The sequence below is a fragment of the Oncorhynchus gorbuscha genome, linkage group LG18, assembly GCF_021184085.1.
Source record: "Oncorhynchus gorbuscha isolate QuinsamMale2020 ecotype Even-year linkage group LG18, OgorEven_v1.0, whole genome shotgun sequence".
NCBI classification, from domain to species: Eukaryota; Metazoa; Chordata; class Actinopteri; order Salmoniformes; family Salmonidae; genus Oncorhynchus; species Oncorhynchus gorbuscha.
In genome coordinates, this window is record NC_060190.1 from 28,881,951 (window position 1) to 28,904,256 (window position 22,306).

The following is a 22,306-nucleotide window of genomic DNA, read 5'->3' on the forward strand; positions in this document are numbered from 1 at the left end:
TGTAATTATGACAAAGTGTTTAGTCTGATTATCTAACACTGGGTTTCCCTACCACCGGGCCCAGGCAGAGAGTTTGCTACCAGGCTGCCTTGGCATAATTATATTTCTTTCCCTAGCCCACAGGATGGGTACTCAATTCACTCGGTTCTGCCCAGTCTGTGAGCCAGTAGTGCATGTCTTACTCCCTACAGCATCTTTGTGAAAATAGTGACACTCACAACACATGCTAATTGGACGGACTGGACCCCCATCACGTCTCTGACACAGAGCGAAAGTGCCTTGGTAGTTACAGTAGCAAGCATTTCTCTAGCCAGCTAGCATCAGGGATATATCTCAGGGATCCAAGAATGGTAAATTGAAATGGATTTAGTATTCTCCCAAGTGAAGTTTGCTTACTAGACAGGAATTAGATTAAAATAATTGCAGATGGAAAGTGGCAATATACAGTTGAAGTTGGAAGTTTACATACACCTTAGCCAAATACATTTAAAATTAGTTTTTCACAATTCCTGGCATTAGTAAAATTAGTAGTAAAATTCCCTGTTTTAGGTCAGTTAGGTTCACCGCTTTAAGAATGTGAAATGTCAGAATAATAGTAGAGATAATGATTTATTTCAGCTTTTATTTCTTTCATCACATTCCCAGTGGGTCAGAAGTTTACATACACTCAATTAGTATTTGGTAGCATTGCCTTTTAATTGTTTAACTTGGGTCAAACGTTTCGGGTAGCCTTCCACAAGCTTCCCACAATAAGTTGGGTGAGTTTTGGCCCATTCCTCCTGACAGAGCTGGTGTAACTGAGTCAGGTTTGTAGGCCTCCTTGCTCGCACACACTTTTTCAGTTCTGCCCACAAATATTCTATAGGACTGAGGTCAAGGCTTTGTGATGGCCACTCCAATACCTTGACTTTGTTGTCCTTAAGCCATTTTGCCACAACTTTGGAAGTATGCGTGTGGTCATTGTCCATTTGCAAGACCCATTTGCGATCAAGCTTTAACTTCCTGACTGATGTCTTCATGATGCGATCTATTTTGTGAAGTGCACCAGTCCCTCCTGCAGCAAAGCACCCCCACAACATGATGCTGCCACCCCTGTGCTTCACGGCTGGGATGGTGTTCTTCGGCTTGCAAGCATCCCTCTTTTCCCTCCAAACATAATGATGGTCTTCTGGCCAAACAGTTCTATTTTGTTTCATCAGACCAGAGGACATTTCTCCAACAAGTATAATCTTTGTTCCCATGTGCAGTTGCAAACCGTAGTCTAGATTTTTTTGTGGCGGTTTTAGAGCAGTGGCTTTCTTCGTTGCTGAGCGGACTTTCATGTCGTCGATATAGGCCTTATTTTACTGTGTATATTGATACTTTTGTACCTGTTTCCTCCAGCATCTTCACAATGTCCTTTACTGTTGTTCTGGGATTGATTCACACTTTTCGCACTAAAGTACGTTCACCTCTAGGAGATAGAACGCATCTCCTTCTTGAGCGGTATGACGGCTGCGTGGTCCCATGGTGTTTATACTTGCGTACTATTGTTTGTACAGATGTACGTGGTACCTTCAGGCATTTGGAAATTGCTCCCAAGGATGAACCAGACTTGTGGAGGTCTACAATCTTTTGAGCTGATTTCTTTAGATTTTCCCATGTCGTCAAGCAAAGAGGCACTGAGTTTGAAGGTAGGCCTTGAAATACATCCACAGGTACAACTCCAATTGACTCAAATTAGGTCAATTAGCCTATCAGAAGCTTCTAAAGTCATGACATAATTTTCTGGATTTTTCCAAGCTGTTTAAAGACACAGTCAACTTAATATATGTAAACTTCTGACCCACTGGAATTGTGAAACAGTGAATTATATGTTTTAATGACTCCAACCTAAGTGTATGAAAACTTCCAACTTCAACTGTATACTGCTATGGTATATAGACTGTAATCAGGAGAAATACTTGTAGATGCGCTTGTTTTGGGTCGCGTGCGCACCAGGTGCCATTCCAAACTCCAACCCCCCTAACAGTCATTATTTTCTCCCTGTCCAAACAGCCTTCTAAAGACACTGGCAGCCCTTCTCTCAGATTGACAGGACAGGTTCTATCACCTGAGCAGGAAGTCTGATTACCTTTCTGTCAATCATTCTTTCCACCAAACTGCAACCTGCTCTTTCTCTTTCTGTCTCTTTCTCTCTACCTCTCCTTCTGTTACACACACACTCGCACATGTACAAACGCACGCACACATGCAAGCACACACACACACACAAGCACACACATACACACAGTTATTGAAGAATTCAGGAATGAAGAAGATACGCTGTTCTAATGATGGGAGAATTACAAATCTTCCGCAGACAACAGAGAAATCACAGTTTGTCAGAAAACAGTCCAGTACATTGTTGTTGTGGGGAGTGGCTAGGCACCAGCAGGGCAGGTGGCTGTGTGCTGTACTGTACTGGCGCTGTGGCTATAGTGGTGGTTCTACATCTTGGCAGTGTGACAAAATTGGAGGAGTGAGGCGTTAGCCAAAGGGGAGTGTTAGATTTTGAAAAATGACAGCCTTCCTCCCACCTCCAATTGATCCACAGCAAAGTGGATTTGGTGAATGAGGGGGCGAGGGAAGAAGGGGGGCAGAAAGAGAGTGTTGGGATGATGAGAATGAGGGGAGGTGGAGGAGAGGGAGTGTTTAGTTTAAATAGAGCTAATTATCCACAATCACACTCCCTGCCAAGTCTTCTTCAATGCGGAGTGAGGTAGAAATAAACATGAAAGAGGTCCAACTTCCTCTTCCTCCTAATCACAGGCAGGAATTCACAGAGAACAAGAAAATATCAGAAAGCACAAAAAAAAATCCAGACAATTTCACTGATGCCTTCAGTGGTGGACTTTTCAAATCGTTCATGCAGAGTGGAAATTCACACACAGAGAGAGATGACACGGGCACTGTAGCCTACGTGTGATAAATAAAATGCCATTGGACCAATAATGTAGGGTATAAAATCCTCATGTGCTCTAGAGTTTACCTTGGTTTTTCAAAGGCAGTGAAAACAACAGTTTTTCATCACAACCATCTTTTTTCTGCCCCTTCCTGGGTCCAGGCTTCCCTTGCTTGCCTCAACACAGGCCAAACACTTGTTTACCTCAATGAGTTTGGTCATAATACAATGACTGTCATAAGGAAGGAGTTACAATATAGTCTGTCTGGTCTAGACACAGCATCATGTTTTTTTTTAAAGAAAAGTTGGGATCCTGTTTCTTTAATATAGGGAAACCTAAGCTAACATAAACATTGGTCATTGCCTGACAGTGAGCATTATTGTGAGAAGACATATCAAACTCACTCCTACCTAATTGAAAACCAATTCCTGGCTCGTAAATAATCCCACTAGGCCTTTGGTCGGAATCTTTTTGGGGGATTTGAGGATTCTACCTCCCCCCACCCAAATTTTTTTTCTCTGGCATGTCTCAGTTTTGATGTCAGAGCATGTCGGATTGAAGTTTGCCGTTTCAGCGGGGAAGCTGGGTGGGTGGAATCAGGAATTTGGCACACCAGTCAAATGTCAACACTTCCATCCTCTCCTTTCTCCCTGACAATATGTTGAAAAAGAAACAACAGAGTGCCAAAATGGTGGAGCGCTTTAGTCCTAATACTTGTTACTCTCTCCCGCTCTGGCTCTCTCTCTCTCCAACTCCACGTTTACATCGCGTCAAACCGCAGCGGGACCGTGAGAATTCAAAACACTGTTGTGGCCAAAAAAAAGAAACATGACTATTGTTGCCCTCATCAGCTGCCTGTCTATTATGTAAAGGTTAATCAGCTGTCAATCAAACAGTGGGACGTGGGTTGGCCAAACAAGTCCCCTGGATTATATAAAGAGACAAGAGGGCACAGAAGGAAAACACCAAGCGTGTGAAAAGTCAAGGAGAGAGCAAAGGACAAAAACACATCTTAAAAAGTTAGGCTTTAAGGAGTGAATCCTAACTTCCAGTAGAATATTAATTTAGTCCCATTGACATCAACACACACAATTCCACTGGAAGTTTGGATTCACCCTTAACTGATATTGCATAGTTTATATCATCAAGTATTAGGTTTGCAAAGGGAGAGAATATTACTGGAAACATTTTACGTTTACTAGTAAACCACCAGAATTTTAGTAACTTTCAAGTATTTATTTTAATTTTATCAGATTACATCTAGTGGCCTTTTTGAGTACTTCAGATTATCACAGGTGTCTGTAATTATCTCTGGCCCTCTGTGTGGCCGTATCAAATGTAAAATATATACGAATAGGTCTCCTGAGTGGTGCAGATGTCTAAGGCACTGCATCGTAGTGTTGTGGCATCACTACAGCCTGGGGTTCAATACCAGGCTGTCACAACCGGCCGTGACCAGGGGTCCCATAGGGCGGTGCACAACTGGTCCAGTGTCGTCTGGGTTAGGGGAGGGTTTGGCCTGGGGGGGGGCTTTACTTGGCTCATCTCGCTCTAGCGACTCCATGTGGTGGACTGGGTGCCTGCAGCCTAAAGTCAGTCGTCAATTGAACAGTGTTTCTTCCGGCACATTGGTGCAGCTGGCTTCTGGGTTAAGCGAGGCGGGTGTTAAGAAGCCTGGTTTGGCAGGTCATGTTTTGGAGGACGCATGACTCGACCTTCGCCTCTCCCGAGCCCTTTGGAGAGTTGCAATGAAGAGACATGATCGCAATTGGATATCACAAAAAAGGGTGTTAAATTAAATGACAAAAAAACTAAACAAAAACATGCTGTATATACAAATGACAAAATAAGAATATGTTATGCTAATGTTATGGTAAATATAAATACATTTTAATCAAGTATAAATGACCAAATGACCATAAATGACTTGTTATTCACCAAAATTACTGATGATTCCGCTTACTTTGTTAAATTACCAGTAGCTTGGCAACTATCAAGGATTAGTTTAAATAAGCCATCAGATACTTTCAGGGTTATTTAATTTGAAAAGTGATTAATGGAGAGAGTGTTTTAAGTCATATAAGTCAATTTTTTTCTACCTTGCCAAATCGTGTGGAGAAGCTCCCTGTGAGCAAAGAGTGGAAAATGATGATGGTCTCGTCAAGGTCCCACACAAACACACGCTGGAAAATAAGACAAAGACATATTTAGCCAAATTGTTATTTTTCTATCTCTACGTTGAAGAGAAAATGACAGTGCGGACTACACATACAAACTGATCAATCAGTAGGAAAATGACTTGGAAAATCACAAAAGACCACCAAGAGCTACTAAACTGTTCTACCATTACTTGTAAATGTTGTGAACTCTTTTATGACTTTTACTGAGTGAGGTCTATAAATGACACTTCTGATGATTTCTTTACAGTTATGGAAGTGCGACTTCACTTTAAACCATCTGTCTAACTGTCAGTAACCTGTGTTCTTACATTTGAATAACAGTATGTCTGTGGTCTGTTGTGTGTCTATTAGTGTCTGTGGTCATATTGTAGCTCAGTGTGTCAATGGCTACCATTGACGGGATGTGTGTGTATGTGTGTGTGCACGTGTGTGTTTGTGACTTCCATGGACTGTAACATTACCTCTATGTCTGAGTCCAGGGCAGGCTGTGGGTCACTGACTCTTTTCCTGCCCCTCAGTTTCCCGTCTGAGCTCCGTCTGGCTGGCACCCCCTCTGGCTCTTTCCCTGGGGTGGGGGGGCTAGGGGGCGGATGGTACTCTCCTGGAACACACACACACATCCTGTCAATGAAAATGTCTAACACACCAAAGAACACGACAGAAAGATAAATAGAATGCTAAGAGGATAATAAATCATTCTCCAATAAAGAGAAGAGGCGGGCCAACCATCTGTACCTGGGTGGGACTCAGGGCTGTGATTGGGCACCACGGCAGGGTGTTCTGGATGCTGATAGGGTATGGGCGTGGTGATGGCGCTAGGGCTGATGTTGCTGCTTGCGAGGTACGGGCTGTTGTAGTGTGTGTTGTAGTATGGCGAGTACTGGCTTTGGCTGTAGCTAGAGTACGCTGAGAAGTCCTGACAGAGGGAATGGGAAGAATATTAAAGACGTCCTAAGATGTATGAAAGAAAAATTACACAGAATATTACAAATGATCACATATTGGGCTTCACCCTTTCTTCACAGATTTATAAAAAAATATATATATCTACCATGTTGTGAAAGAGGCTATCACTGAAGCCAGATGAGTGGCACATTCAATTGTAAGTTGCAGTATTCCAAACCCATTAAATGCCATCCCAGCCATTTGGAAACATTTTGTACTGTGAGAGCTGTTTTTATTTGCATAAAAGATGGTCGTCCATAATGGTGTGCGTATTACATCCTGTACTGACCTGTTGTGTGGGGTTGAATGGAGTTGAGCTGGTGATGGGGTTGGCTCCCTGGAAAATACCAGAAGAAATACTGCTACCTGGAAAACAACAGTAAACCAACGTCAAAAACAGACTCACATTGACTGACATTTACAGAAGTTGGACTTGCATTGAAAGCTCCATTGAAAATATATTTGTATTGGTATTGTAATACCAATAAATTTAACAAATGGAAATAAAAACAGGCACATTTAAGAATGCAAGGCAGTTAAACGTTAACTCAACAGAAATTGCACACCTATCGTACAAGTATATCAGTCAATTACCCCTCATTAATGGGCATAACTATGCATTTGAAACTATGTGTACGAAGTGGATCGCGAGACAGCATTAGCCCTTAGAGTTGCAAAATGGTGGTAACCTTCTGGTAAAATTCACAGGTTTTCCCAAATTCCTGGTTGGAAGATTTCCAGAATAAGAAGGGAATAAAGCAGGAAACAACACCTACTGTAATGCAATCAACTCAACATTAATCACAGAAGTAGCTTCACAACATGGCCTCAAAACACTGACTTGCCTCAAACCCTCCAGGGAGTATGGCACTTGATTTATGAGTCCCAACAAGAACAATGCAGCTGGGGGGGGGGGGGGGGGGGCTGGTGTGCTAGCTAGCTACTCCATCAGTGTTATCAACTCTGCTGAAGGAATGCCTTCCTCTGGGCTCTTTTCCCCCAGCTACACTCGTGTGTTACCCCTCAACACCCCTCTTTCCCTCCATCCCACCACCCAAAACCTAACCTTAGATGAATGACTACCCAGAACCACCCGGGGGTCTCCCAGGACAAAACTGGGAAAAACATAGTCTTCAAAGCAACAACACAAAGAAATCAGAAGGTCTCCAAATAAACAGTGGAGTTTCTGGTTTTGATTTGGTCTGTCCTTTGTAGTGTAGTGCGTGGTGTGTGTGTGTGCGTGTGTATGTGGGAGGAAAGGTCTGGTGGTCTTGTACATGGAGTTGCCACTCTAGGTTTTTGTTTACCTGTACTGAAACACATGAAAGAAAGCAGAGAGGTCACATGTATTCCATTGTTAGAATACCAGTGTTTCAGTCTTACTTTCTGACAACAACGGTAGCGGGCTGAAGCTGGATCAGACTGACATTTCGTCCAAGCTTAGATGAATGATTCTGCTACAAAATACAGAGCAGGAAAGTATAAATATAACAAATATACAAAACTCTCTTTGAAGATCAATGTGGATTCTATAAACCTGCTTTGCTATAGGGCCATATTCTCATCTCTCAAGTTTTTATCTTGAGTCTCCTCTTTTGGGTCGTATTCATTAGGATCAAACCGAAGAAAACTGGACTTGTCCAATAAGAAACGCTCATTTCAGTTTTCCATTGCTACAATGCGTACTCATGAATATGACTCTTAACAGTGGCCCTGCATTCCCCTGTCAGTAAGTCCATGCAGTTCCTTCATTAGCCTCCCCTCCCAGCACCACAACATGCACCTTAACCTCTAACCTCTGACAGAGCAAGGTCAATTTCACGCTGCTTTGAAAGCCATCAAGTCCTACTGAGCCAAACATACTTTGGGTGCCGAAGAACGGGGGAATGTGTGGAGCACAGACACACACATATGGAACACACGGACGGACACGTGCAGACACACACAAACACACACAAGTGCGTGCTAGTTCTGGCCGCGGTGTGGGTGTGTGGGGAGGAAGGGGCCTGACCTCCAGAGAGGAGAGAGAGAGGAGGAGAGAGAGAGAGATTGCTGACGCCAGGCACCCAGACCGCAGCTAATGGAGAACAGGCGTGGAGGAGGACAGACGGGCACTGCTACGGACACCCACCTGGAAATGACAGGACCCCAGTCACTGGGCTCCAAGTCAGAGGGCCATCATGATGGAGAGATCAGAGAGAAAAAGAAAGCGAGATGGAGGGAGATACAGTGGCTTGCGAAAGTATTTACCACCCTTGGCATTTTTCCTATTTTGTTGCCTTACAACATGGAATTAAATTTTTTTTTTTTTGGTGGGTTTGTATCATTTGATTTACACAACATGCCTACCACTTTGAAGGTGCAAAATATTTTTATTGTGAAACAATAAATAAGACAAAAAAAACGGAAAACTTGAGCGTGCATAACTATTCACTCCTCCAAAGTCAATACTTTGTAGAGCCACCTTTTTCAGCAATTACAGCTGCAAGTCTCTTGGAGTATGTCTCTATAAGCTTGGAACATCTAGCCACTGGGATTTTTGCCCATTCCACAAGACAAAACTGCCCCAGCTCCTTCAAGTTGGATGGGTTCCGCTGGTGTACAGCAATCTTTAATTCATACCACAGATTCTCAATTGGATTGAGGTCTGGGCTTTGACTAGGCCATTCCAAGACATTTAAATGTTTCCCCTTAAACCACTCAAGTGTTGCATTAGCAGTATGCTTAGGGTCATTGTCCTGCTGGAAGGTGAACCTCCGTCCCAGTCTCAAATCTCTGGAAGACTGAAACAGGTTTCCCTCAAGAATTTCCCTGTATTTAGAGCCATCCATCATTCCATCAATTCTGACCAGTTTACCAGTCCTTGCTGATGAAAAACATCCCCACAGCATGATGCTGCCACCACCATGCTTCACTGTGGTGATGTTGTTTTCAGAGTGATGAGAGGTGTTGGGTGTGCCAAAAAGCTAATTAAAAATATATATTTGAAATTTTTTACCCCTTTTTCTCCCCAATTTCGTGGTATCCAATTGTTTTAGTAGATACTATCTTGTCTCATCGCTACAACTCCTGTACGGGCTCGGGAGAGACGAAGGTTGAAAGTTATGTGTCCTCCGATACACAACCCAACCAAGCCGTACTGCTTCTTAACACAGCGCGCATCCAACCCGGAAGCCAGCCGCACCAATGTGTCAGAGGAAACACTGTGCACCTGGCAACCTTGGTTAGCGCGTACGGCGCCCGTCCGCCACAGGAGTCGCTGGTGCACGATGAGACAAGGATATCCCTACCTGCCAAGCCCTCCCTAACCCGGGCGACGCTAGGCCAATTGTGCGTCGCCCCACGGACCTCCCGGTCACAGCCGGTTACGACCAGAGCCTCTGGTGGCACAGCTGGCGCTGCAGTACAGCGCCCTTAACCACTGCGCCACCCGGGAGGCCAAAAAGTGCAATTTTAGTCTCATCTGACCAGAGTACCTTCCATATGTTTGGGGGACTCTTCCACATGCCTTTTGGTGAACACCAAACATGTTTGCTGATTTTTTTCTGGAAATTCTTCTGTAAAGCCCAGCTCTGTGGAGTATATGGCTTAAAGTGGTCCTTTGGACACATACTCCAATCTCCGCTGTAGAGCTTTGCAGCTCCTTCAGGGTTATCTTTGGTCTCTTTGTTGCCTCTGGTCCGTGTGTTTTGGTGGGCGGCCCTCTCTTGGCAGGTTTGTTGTGGTGCCATATTCTTTCCATTTTTCAAATAATGGATTTAATGGTGCTCCGTGGGATGTTCAAAGTTTTGGATATTTTTTTATAACCCAACCCTAATCTGTACTTCTCCACAACTTTGTCCCTGACCTGTTTGGAGAGCTCCTTAGTCCTCATAGTGTCGCTTGCTTGGTGGTGCCCCTTGCTTAGTGGTGTTGCAGACTCCGGGGCCTTTCAGAACAGGTGTATATATACTAAGATTATGTGACAGATCATGTGACACTTAGATTGCACATAGGTGGACTGTATTTAACTAATTATGTGACTTTTGAAGGTAATTGGTTGCACCAGATCTTATTTAGGGCTTCATAGCAAAGGGGGTGAATACATATGCACGCACCACTTTAACGGTTTACATTTTTTTGAAACATTTTTTGAAACAAGCTATTGTTTTCATTTCACTTCACCAATTTGGACTATTTTGTGTATGTCCATGACATGAAATCCAAATAAAAATCCATTTCAAATTACAGGTTGTAAAGCAACAAAAACAAAATAGGAAAAACACCCAGAGGGGTGAATACTTTTGTAAGGCACTCTAGGAGAAAGGACTGGCCATAGAAAAAAGGATAGATCTCAGCAAAAGAAAGAGGTAAAGTGAGTGTGTATGTGTGAGAGAGAGAAATAGAGGGAGGGAGACAGTAAGTAGGAATGAAAGAGGGTAGGACGGCTAGCCATTTGCAAAGTAGAGAAGAGATCAGAGCGAAAGGCACAACGGGTGTTGGGTGTATCTGGGTGTTTGTGTGCCAGTATGTGTGCATGCAATCATCTGTGTCCGTCTGTATTCATCAAGATCTCAATGTTTTTCATTTGAAACTCGAAGTATGCACGTCTATTTTTTACCCATTCATTCTGCTTGGTTAGATGGTTAAAACAGAAACAATTCAAAGGTTAAAAGTTTAGGTATCATTTCAGAGTGGTTAAGGCAAGGGCTATGGTTTGGGGAAGGCTCTGCAAAACTACCAACCTCATACCATCAAGTATTCTCACGGCTTGCTAGAGTATTCTGAACTGCCGCAGCGAAGTGGTCTGAGCAGCGCACTTTGGCTCCAAGCATCACCAGTTTCCGTCCAGTGCTGGGCAATTGTTTTTGTGTGTGTGTGCAAGCTTTCATGTGTTTGTGTGTTAGGGTTTAATATTTTCCAGATAATCAACACATTCTTCCTCCCGAGACAATTTAGAGAAATTACCAGACATTCTGGTATTACCGTGAAAACCAGCATTGCTATTTGAAAGCATTCACTGACTGTATATTGACTGTACATTGAGTTGCATCCGCTTTTGCCCTTTTGGGGTATGGACTCTACAATGTGTTAATAGCATTCCACAGGGATTCTGACCCATGTTGATTCCAACACTTCCCATAGATGTGTCATGTTGGCTGGATGTCCTTTTGGTGGTGAACCATTCTTGATACACATGGGAACCTGTGAAAAACCCAGCAGCATTGCAGATCTTGACACACTCAATCCGGGGCGCCTGGCACCTACTACAAACCCTGTTCAAAGGTACTGAAATCTTTTGTCTTGCCCATTCACCCTCTGAATGGCACACATACACAATCCATGTCTCAATTGTCTCAAGGCTTACAAATCCTTCTTTAACCTGTCTCCTCCCCTCCATCTCCACGGATTGAAGTGGACTTACAGTAACAAGTGACATCAATAAGGGATCATACTGTAGCTTCCACCTGGTCAGTCTATGTCATGGAAAGAGCAGGTGCTCCTAATGTTTTATACACTCAGTGTCTGGAGAGACCTGAAAATAGCTGTGCAGCTCCCCATACAATCTGCAGAGAAGAATGGGAGGAGACATTTTGCACGCCCAATTTTTCAGTTTTTGATTTGTTAAAAAAGTTTGAAATATTCAATAAATGTCGTTCCACTTCATGATTGTGTCCCACTTGTTGTTGATTCTTCACAAAAAAATACAGTTTTATATCTTTATGTTTGAAGCCTAAAATGTGGCAAAAGGTCGCAAAGTTCAAGAGGGCCGAATACTTTCGCAAGGCACTGTAAATGTTTTTTAAATTCATTTAAAATCTTCTAAAAACCTGTTTTTGATTTGTCATTATGGGGAATTGTGTGTAGATTGATGAGGGAAAAACCACAATTTAATAAATTTGAGAATAAGGCTGTAATGTAACAAAATGTGTAAAAAGTCAAGGGGTCTGAATACTTTCTGAATGCACTGTACACTGCTCATTCCCCTCCCGAATTCACAATTCAACCACAGTTCTACCTACCTAAATGTTATGGAAAATGTGTTCTTTCAGTATTTCTCCAGTAGGTTTCCTGAAGGAGAAAGCCTCTACTTCAATGTCAAATATAATAAAACAAAAACACTATAGTAAATACTACAGTAAAGACTGCAAAAACACTAGAGTGAATACTACAGTAAAGTCCACAAAAACACTATACTATAGTATTTATAGCATACTATAGTATTTTTTTTATGTGGGCATATAGTAACCATAAACATTTATAGAAGCCATGCAAGTAGCCTAAAGGATGTTTTCTATTGGGGACTTTATGTTGAGTAAACATGGTAGGCTGCTAGCGTTGTGATGACTGGTCTAATGTACCCTATGAATGAAGCCAGAGAGTTTATTTTGTATTTTTCCATCAGCTAATTTTGCTCTTCTCTTTCTCTGCATATCCTCTCACCAGTTGTGATGTGTTCAAGGGATTCTTGGGGAGGGTAGGCTATGGCCATCCTTAAAAAAAAATTTTTATAGCTCTGATCTGATGTTTCCTGTACGCCTACATCTGTTTGCAATGGCATGGTAGGAGAACCTGTAGGACGCACCGACCTTGTGCAAGTAAAAACGGTAGGCTACAACAGCACACACACTCACACTGAGCGTTATAATTATGCAGATAGCAAAGAAGAGAAGTCAGATTTAGACATTGTATATAATTTAACAGTTCCATTTCCCCGGCTGTTCATAGAAATAATGTATTATAATTGACTAGTTTCTCAACATTATTTATCTCGGGAAACGAGAATGGGTTTGGGGAGGATATCCCAGTAAAACTTGGTAATCCGGTTACCGATATTAAACCCTAGTGTGTGTGTGTGTGTGTGTGTGTGTGTGTGTGTGTGTGTGTGTGTGTGTGTGTGTGTGTGTGTGTGTGTGTGTGTGTGTGTGTGTGTGTGTGTGTGTGTGTGTGTGTGTGTGTGTGTGTGTGTGTGTGTGTGTGTGTGTGTGTGACTGACCGGGTGTGGAGTAGCTGTAGAGGCCCTGGCTGGGGGGAGTGCTGCTGAAGTTGGAGTAGCTCAGCAGACTGTTCTGTCCTGGAGAGTGGCTGAGGCCATCTTCTGTCTTAATGTCTGCAGAGGAAAGGACATAAGGAGATAAATGATCTACACTGGATTCAGTTACTGCAACTGGTTACACTGTATTTCACAGAGGGACATGCTGTAAAACTGGGTGTATTGTAAAATGCGGGCAGCATTAAATCAGTTTGCGAGCCACATTTGGCCTGCAGGCCTGTAGTTGGAGACCCTGGTGTAAATGGATGTGGAGTTGTGGTTCCTATTCACGGTGCCTTAGATGCCATACCTTCAAGACAACTTTTAAACAGTCATATCCCCACCTCTTCACCCCCTGTATTGAATGATATGACAGTACTTACTGTATGAGGGCATGCTGTAGCCCTGGGTGTGGTATGTATATGGTGTGTAGGGTCCCGCAGACTGGAGGGCAGGGCTGTACTGGGTCTGTCCGTACGCCGCCATGACAGCTCTTAGGTCAGCTGATCTAGAAGGAGGAATTAAAGACTGGTAAGTTGCTAAGCAACATGGGGACTATATGTATTGTCCAAATTGCCATGTTGTCTGCTTAGCCTATGCTATGCTAGGCTATGACTAAGAATTGTAACACATCAGATGACATCACTCCTCCAGGACGCTCGTCCCTCAACAGATCTGTCTTGTAGGACCTGAAATTCATATTGAATATTGACAATTCAGAATTCACAATTTCACAATCTCACTGCACTCTCGTATGACTCTCCATGAAATAGACAAAATAACTAGCAAGCTAAATTATTACAAACGCTGTGGCAGTGATTTTGCATGTGAATATTTAAAAAAGCAGGTGTCAATTTGCGGCACAAATTCTGGTCACCAGTGCAGTGACTTGATCCGCTGTGTTGCTAACTGTTGTAGTTAGCTACTTTACTGACACAGTTAGCTAGCTAGTTAGCTAGCACTTCCTTCACTGACATAAAAAGCTTGCCTAGCCTGTTTAAATTACCCTGAAGTTGTAGACATGTAGCCCCACAATTAAGAGGGACTGACTGTTATCAGAAATCAGCCCGTAGATCAGCATGTTTCTCTGCGATCGTATCGTTAGGTCAGCTGAGCACAGTCAGCAGCTGATTCGGGGGGCTACTGCAAATACTCATGGCAGAAGAACAGCTGCTTCATGAAAACTCATAATATTGTAAGCATTGGCACTACTAGCTACAGTAGCTTGCTAGCTAGCTTTTGTTGGAAGATTCAACATTGTGTGTGCAGCATTGTGAGTGCAGTAGGTAGCTGGTTGGTTAGCAGCATCGTTGCAGTCAAAGATGATTTCAGTGACTTGCTCAGCTAAAGTTATCAAGCTAACGTTAATTTTGGACATATTATGCTAGCTTTTGTGCCATAGTCAAACTTCAGAAATACTGCTCATTGAAGCACTATAGTTCTTAGCTATATGTAAAATGGAGCGACTAAGACTTCCTCACCACAAAAGCATCAACCTTATTGGCATACTAATTGTTTTAGCTTCAGCAGATGATGTCCCCTTGGTAATATTTTCAAATGGTAGACAGCACATTGTAGCATAACTACTTTTGAGCTATCCTATTACCATTTGCAAGATACAAGACAGATCAGTGCAGGCGAAATCAACGTGCTATCTAACGTAAGACAATGATGACTAAAATCTCAACAACACTCACTTGCAGATGAAGGAAGAGTCTGATATGGAGTCTTAGTGTCCCTAGAGGAGAAAACAAATGAAAGAAACAGAGAAACATGTATAAATACCACTAAAAAAATAATATTCACTGAGAAATTAAAAGGGTAATAAATAACTTGAGATATGATTTCACAGTGTTAAAAGGCTTTATACGATTCCAATTTCAACACTTAACCATAATGCCATAGTATGACATTTGATAAAACCAGTCTGATCCGACAGTGACTGTACATACATACCCCAACCAGAAGCCATGGATTACAGGCAACATTCGCACTGAGCTAAAGGGTAGAACTGCCTGTCATGTTTTGTCATTTATTATCATGTCTTGTCCCTGTGCTCCCCATTCTATTCGTTTCCCTCTGCTGGTCTTATTAGGTTCTTTCCCTCTTTCTATCCCTCTCTCTCCCCCTCCCTCTCTCACTCTCTCGCTCTCTCTTCTCTCTATCGTTCCGTTCCTGCTCCCAGCTGTTCCTATTCCCCTAATCATCATTTAGCCTTCCCACACCTGTTCCCGATCCTTTTCCCTGATTAGAGTCCCTATTTCACTCCTTGTTTCCCGTACCTGCCCTGTCGGTTCCTTGTTTAGTATTCACCGTGCTGTGTTTGTGTATCGCCCTGTCGTGTCGTGTTTTCCTCAGATGCTGCGTGGTGAGCAGGTGTCTGAGTCTGTCTGGTTCAAGTGCCTTCCCGAGGCAACCTGCTGTTCACCTGCTGTTCAAGATCGAGTCTCCAGTTTGTCCTCGTCATTTCGAGTGAAAGTTGTGTTTTTTTGATTGTATTTACTTTACTGGATTAAAGACTCTGTTTTCGCCAAGTCGCTTTTGGGTCCTCTTTCACCTGCATGACACTGCCGCTTTCAAGGAGTGGAACTCAACCCAGAAGCTTATAAGAAGCTCTTACTTTTTTTAGGTATTTTCTTAAAACTGCATTGTTGAATGATAAGGGCATGTAAAGTAAGTATTTCACTAAGGCGCATGTGACAAATACAATTGGATTAGTTTTGATTCCACTGCTTAAGTTAGGTTAAATACCTGCTGTTTCTTTAAAGGAAAATACAGTGTGTTACAGCCTTAATTTTAAAAAATTACATTCAGGTTTTGTGTCACTGGCCTACACACAATACCCCATAATGTCAACATGGAATTATGTTTTTAGAATTTCTTACGAATTAATAAAAAATAAAAAGTTGAAATGTCTTGAGTCTATAAGTATTCAACCCCTTTGTTATGGCAAGCCTAAATAAGTTCAAGAGTAAATTAAATAGTGCTTAACAAGTCACACCCCTGAGTGAACAGAATCACCTTTGCCAGCAGTTACTGCTTTGAGTCTTTTTAGGTTAATCTTTAAGAGCTTTGCACGCCTGGATTGTACAATATTTGCACATTATTCTTTGAAAAATTCCTAAAACTCGATTCTTAGTTGAAAGTTGATTGTGATTTTGAGATATTTCTGTATTTCTGTATTTCATTTTCAATAAATGTTCACATTAAAAAAAAACATGTCATTATGGGGTATAGTATGTAGACGGGTGAGATTTTATTTTATTTTATCCATGTTGAATTCTGGCTGTAACACAACAAAATGTGGAATAAGTCAACGGGTATGAATACTTTCTGAAGGCACTGTATATTTTGCAAATGTCTACTTACTTGACTCTGTAAAGAGAGGGTTTTCTTCCCTGGCAAGGGTGTCACTCAAGGTCCTCGCCGTCAGCTTTCCTGTGGAAACAATAGTGAATAAGCATTAGAAGTATGCGGCTGACTGACACAAAGCAACATGCCTCGGGCACTGACTTATTCAAAAGTTGGAACAGAACTCAAATTTGGGCCAAAAGAGCAGGGGATAATTATCGTACTTGGAGAGTTCACAGAGTGATTTAAGGTTTCGGAAAAAATTGAGTTTTTGACAGGGGAAAAGAGACTGACAGCCGGACAGACAGGCTGACAGACAGACAGACATGCTACAAGTCGGAGAGAGCTGACGAGGTTGATACAGTATAAGAATGCACCATAAGGGACGCCACTGACAGACAACAGTCAAATTACACCCGTTTCTTCTTCCTCGTCAGTCAAAATGGCTGTTTGTTAGTAAGAGCTTGACGGATGACATAGTTTCCTGGGAAAGCACAGAAGAATTCCCCACTTCTTTGCTTCTCTCTCCGTCTCAACACCGTGGCACCTGTACAGAGGTGTCACATCACAATGACTGCGGGGAGGTAAACTAGGTCAAGTTAACTGCATAATCGGACAGAGCAGAGTTGTATGAAAAGCACTTACTTAGAATGACCTAGAAGCACACGTAAACTCGGACATACTGTCACATTTATGTTGTACAGAAGTGTGAAATGCTAATATACACAAAGTACAAATATACAGTAACTGTTAAAAGTTACGTTCCTGTGGGCGGTCCTCATGAGAGCCAGTTTCATCATAGCGCTTGAAGGTTTTTGCAACTGCACTTGAAGAAACTTTCAAAATTCTTGAGATTTTCTGGATTAACTGACCGTCAGGTCTTTCTCTTTGCTTATGTGAGGTGTTCTTGCCATAATATGGACTTGGTATTTTACCAAATCGGACGAATTTCTCTATACCCCCCTACATTGTCACAACATAACTAATTGGCTCAACGCATTAAGAAGGAAAGAAATTCCACAAAATAACTTTTAACAAGGCACACCTGTTATTTAAAATGTATTCTAGGAGACTACATCATGAAGCTGGTTCAGAGAATGCCAAAAGTGTGCAAAGCTGTCATCGGGGTAAAGGGTGGCTACTTTGAAGAATCTGTTTTTGGTTACTACATGATTTCATATGTGTTATTCCATAGTTTTGATGTTTTCACTATTATTCTACAATGTAGGAAATAAAGAAAAACCCTGGAATGAGTAGGTGTGCCCAAACTTTTGCCTGGTAATATATCCCAATTCAGTTTAGCATAATGACACCTTTACCTTAATATATAGCTATCCTAATATATTTAATAAACAAATAACAATAAACAAGCAGTAAAATGGACTACAATACATAAGGATGGGAGTGTGTGTGTGTGTGAGAGTGAGAGTGAGGGAGGGACAGAGTTGAAGCCAACAAGCTATTCCTGGAGTCGTCCTGTCCCTACTGTTATCTCCCTAACCCCTTCTTTCTCTGTCCTTCTACAGGTATTCTGACCTTGAACTTAAGCATGGACCAGCCAGCTATAAATTTGGGGTGGAGATCACATAAATGGAGGTGTGACAGAGGTATGTCTTCAGATACACATATTCTGACCTTGACTTAATTCCCTCATAATTCCACAACCTGAATGTTTTTGCTGGTTTTTGTGAAATGTTGCCTGCTAATGCTAACGCAAAATGCTAATGCTGACAGATGACAGTGTTGTTAACAAAAGGCTAAGCTTGAGAGCAAATAGATTAATTTTCATTTCATTTGCGATTTTCATGAATAGTTAACGTTGCGTTATGGTAATGAGCTTGAGGCTGTATTCACGATCCCGGAGTTAAAGTTAAAGGGACACCGTATTTGAAGGGATGGCTTTAGACACATTTACTGAAACCCCTAGCAAATTAAATTCCACAAGAAAATCTGATGGCCAGCAACTGGGAGGGTTTCAGCGGTTGAATTAAATGTGTTCAGTGTGCGCAAGGGAACCATACCTGCAGAGCACATCACAGGCCTGCATAAGGTAAGTCTGAATACCAACCAGCGCTTAGGGTTGCAAAGGGTTGGCAACTTTCTGGGTAAATTTCCAGAATTTTGGGGAAATCTTCCATGGGACGTTAAGCCTGGGAATTTGGGGAATTTTGCTTAAATTCATTAAAAAAGTTCAACTTTTTTGTGGGCTACACATAAGGCAATTCTAGGTCTTGTGGCATATTTTGGTTAAACTATTCCCAATTCAATGGAATTGCAACCCTCTGCATGCACAGTGCATTCTTCCATCACATGTGCAGTGCACTCTTCCATCACATGTACAGCTGATTCTCAAGATCTTGCACAGTAATGAGAAGCTGTTGAGCCCACACTACTACACTGTCTGAGCCAATGACTATACATGCTTTCTGGCAAGTTTTGATTACAATACTGGGTTGAGTGAATATATTTTATGACATACATGATTAATTGTTAACTAGTAAATAGTAGCCTAAAGCAAAGTGTGTTTAAATCATTTCCAACTTGTTAATTTCTGCTAGATAGTTTTTGCTACCATGTAGGTTTTAGCTTGTTTGAGCCTGCTAACTGAGGAGTTTTTTTAGCTCCTGTTTCCATACATGTTTCATTTTAAAACATTTATGTTACAAAGGAGTTGTTTATCTAACTGCTTAACTATTTATCTGTACTTTTATTAGATTTTTACACAATTGTATTTGATTTTTGTTTTACAATTTTTTTCTAATCTTTACAGGAAAATGCCACGGGCACAATCTGATGTGTGAAGACATTTCACAGTAGCGAATGTAGAAGGAAGAGCTGTGTACATTTGCAAATACTGTGTCAAATCACATGTGAAGAATGCAACAAAGATGCAGAATCATCTGGCCATGTGCATCAAGTTCCCTCAACACTCACAACAAGCAACATCTGACAAAAGGCCCTCTACTTTTTTACTCAATAGAGTAACGTAGTCAAATAATTTCTGATGAATGTCTTGTTCAAGCTGTGTATGCAACTGGTTCACCTCTGATGCTCACAGGCAATGTGTATTTGGAAGAGATTTCTGAATGTTCTTTGCCCAGCAAACACCCCTCCAACCAGACATACTTTATCTACTCATTTAATGGATGCAGAGTTCAACAGAGTTCAAGTGAAAGTCAAGCAAATCATAGAGAAAGCAGACTGTATTGCAATCATCTGATGGGTGGTCGAATGTTCATGGGCAAGGAATAATTAACTCCATCATCTCTACCCCTCAACCAGTATTCTACAAGAGCACAGACACAAGGGAGAACAGACTCACCGGTCTCTACATTGCAGATGAGCTGAAGGAAGACGTCAATGACCTTGGACCACAGAAGGTATTTTCACTGGTGACAGACAATGCTGCGAACATGAAGGCTGCTTGGTCTAAAGTGGAGGAGTCCTACCCTCACATCACACCCATTGCCTGTGCTGCTCATGCATTGAATCTGCTCCTCAAGGATAGCATGGCACTGAAAACAATGGATACACTCTACAAGAGAGCCAAGGAAATGGTTAGGTATGTGAAGGTTCATCAAGTCACAGCACCAATCTACCTCACCAAGCAAAGTGAGAAGAATTCCCAGCAACACCTGTTGGGGTGGTGTTGTCATCATGTTTGACAGTCTCCTGGAGGGGAAGGAGTCTCTCCAAGAAATGGCCATATCACAGTCTGCCGATATGGACAGCCCCATCAAGAGGATCCTCCTGGATGATGTATTTTGGGAGAGAGTGGTAAGCAGCCTGAAACTCCTGAAACCTATAGCAGTAGCCATTGCACGGATTGAGGGAGACAATGCCATCCTGTCTGATGTTCGGACTCTGCTTACAGATGTTCGAGAAGAAATCCGTACTGCCCTGCCCAATTCACTGTTGCTCCAAGTAGAGGGAACTGCATTTCTGAAATACATCAAAAAGCATGAAGCACATACACACCGCAGCATACATGTTGGACCCCAAGTATGCTGGCAAGAGCATCCTGTCTGGTGCACTACCGTGTCTCGCCACCTTGGCCTGAATGAGGGCAAGGTTCTTAGCAGTCTGGCCGAAGTACAGTTCTAAGCAAGGGCTTTGGGATGAGATGCTATACGGCAGTCGTGCCAACATATCTCATCAGCCACCTGGTGGAAGGGACATTGTGGCTCTGAAGCTCTTTCCCCGGTTGCCTCCGTCATCCTCCAAATACCACCAACATCAGCCGCCTCAGAGTGCAACTGGTCCTTGTTTGGCAAATTTTAGGCTTTTTTGAGCCTGACAACGAGTCATCCTCAACATGGTTGGAAAGTGACAGTGAAGATGAGGCCTCAGAGTCTGATGTTCAAGAGGTGGACATTGAGGAGGTCCAGGGAGAAGACATGGAAGCCTGAGAGGAAGACAACCAATCATTTTACAGATGTAGGTTGAAAATGTTTTTTTGGGAGTTGTGATGGATCATTCAATATTCCATTTATTTTGTTGTGTTTCTAAGCACTGTTTTCAATCAAAACCTGTGTCCAGGTTTCCTTGGTAAGAAAAAATAAATGAACAAACATAGTGAAAAAGGGTTTGGATTCATGTAATTACTGTCTGAAAGAAATAGAGGCTGCGGTTCACTTACCCTCACCTTATGACCTTGGGGGAATCCCCGTCACCATCTTGAAGGGCCGTCCAAATGAATAGCCAAGCAAGGGAAGTTTGCAACGTAAGCCCCTCAGCCCCCGTTTTTAGTCGAGTTTGCGAGTGTACATTTATGTTCAATCCGTGGCCTGAAACTACCCATAATTCAATTTGCGACGATTGTATTCCCGCGAAGAAAAGTCAGCCAAAACTTCAAAACAACATCAATGGAGAAGTCAACATACAAGTGTAAGAAAAAACGAATGCAAATAAGTTAGAAATTGTGCTACGAATGCACATGACGGCACAAACACGTCTCGTAAATATGTTTTTGTTTGGTTTGGAAATTGTTTCTTTTTCAGAAGATCCAGGTAGGCAGGCTAACATTAGTTAGCTAATTCATTTGCTAGCTATTATACAGTAGGCATATATTAATAATTATGTAGTTAATATAAGTAGAGATGCAATCATAATTGACTATAGCGCATATAAAGCATCCACAAGCTACCGGTGGGGCTGAGTAAGTGCTGCATTTCCGGCCCATTTTTTAAAAAATCATTCCTTCCTCCCTTGCCCCTTGTCCTGCAAGTGTATACTCATCAGACATCATGATACATCATCAAAAGTGTCCACTTAATTTGAGGGCTGAGGGGATAGGGTGTGTCTTTTAAGTGTTTGGACTGTAGCCAGAACCTCACTGCGTAACAACTTGAACATGCTCTCATCTTGCAGCTGAAGGAGATTGAATGACCTAACGTAAAAATGTGATGTAGTGCTATCCTCCCGACAAATGTGTTTTCAGTCATGAGTTTTCCTGCCTTGATTTGACATATTATGTAACTGTAAACATAATATAACAATTGTCACTTTTTCCCGTAAGTTTCAGACCCACTTTTCAATAAGTGGCTTGAAAACTGTTTTATTTACAAAGCAATTACATATGTGGATACAGTGGAATTTCAATGTAGACATATCTGTGTTGGTACATAGCACTTACAACTGTTCAACCTGTGTGTGGCAATTAAGTTAAGATATTAACTGAGAATAACTGACGGTGAGAGAGAGAAAGGTTGCAAGTAAGAACGACAAAAATGAAGAGTAAGAGAGAGTGAGATGTATATATAGGAAGAGAGTAAGAGAGAGTAAGGTTGAGAGTGAAAGAAAGGTTGAAAGTAAGAGCGAGTAATGGGGTTCGTCATGGTTGAGGACAAAAATCAACAGCTCTTTCCACTCCCCTGATGTTGACAGTGGTATAT

General features: G+C 42.1%; 1 protein-coding gene across 2 annotated transcripts in view; it reads right to left on the bottom strand.

Annotated features, from left to right (window-relative positions):
- Positions 1-22,306, bottom strand: part of LOC124004336 (eyes absent homolog 2-like) — a 60,262-nt gene that overhangs the window by 7,242 nt on the left and 30,714 nt on the right. The window contains exons 1-9 of one of the 2 annotated variants that reach the window (XM_046313165.1): positions 16,827-16,942; positions 16,431-16,499; positions 14,759-14,799; positions 13,445-13,569; positions 13,026-13,139; positions 6,339-6,415; positions 5,840-6,020; positions 5,566-5,705; positions 5,024-5,107 (exon numbers count right to left, since the gene is read on the bottom strand). In XM_046313165.1, coding sequence (XP_046169121.1) covers positions 5,024-5,107; positions 5,566-5,705; positions 5,840-6,020; positions 6,339-6,415; positions 13,026-13,139; positions 13,445-13,547 — 699 coding nt within the window. In that variant the 5' untranslated portion in view covers positions 13,548-13,569; positions 14,759-14,799; positions 16,431-16,499; positions 16,827-16,942. Of the gene's footprint in view, positions 1-5,023; positions 5,108-5,565; positions 5,706-5,839; positions 6,021-6,338; positions 6,416-13,025; positions 13,140-13,444; positions 13,570-14,758; positions 14,800-16,430; positions 16,500-16,826; positions 16,943-22,306 lie in introns of those variants that run through there. The other variant, XM_046313164.1, reaches the window with a different exon arrangement.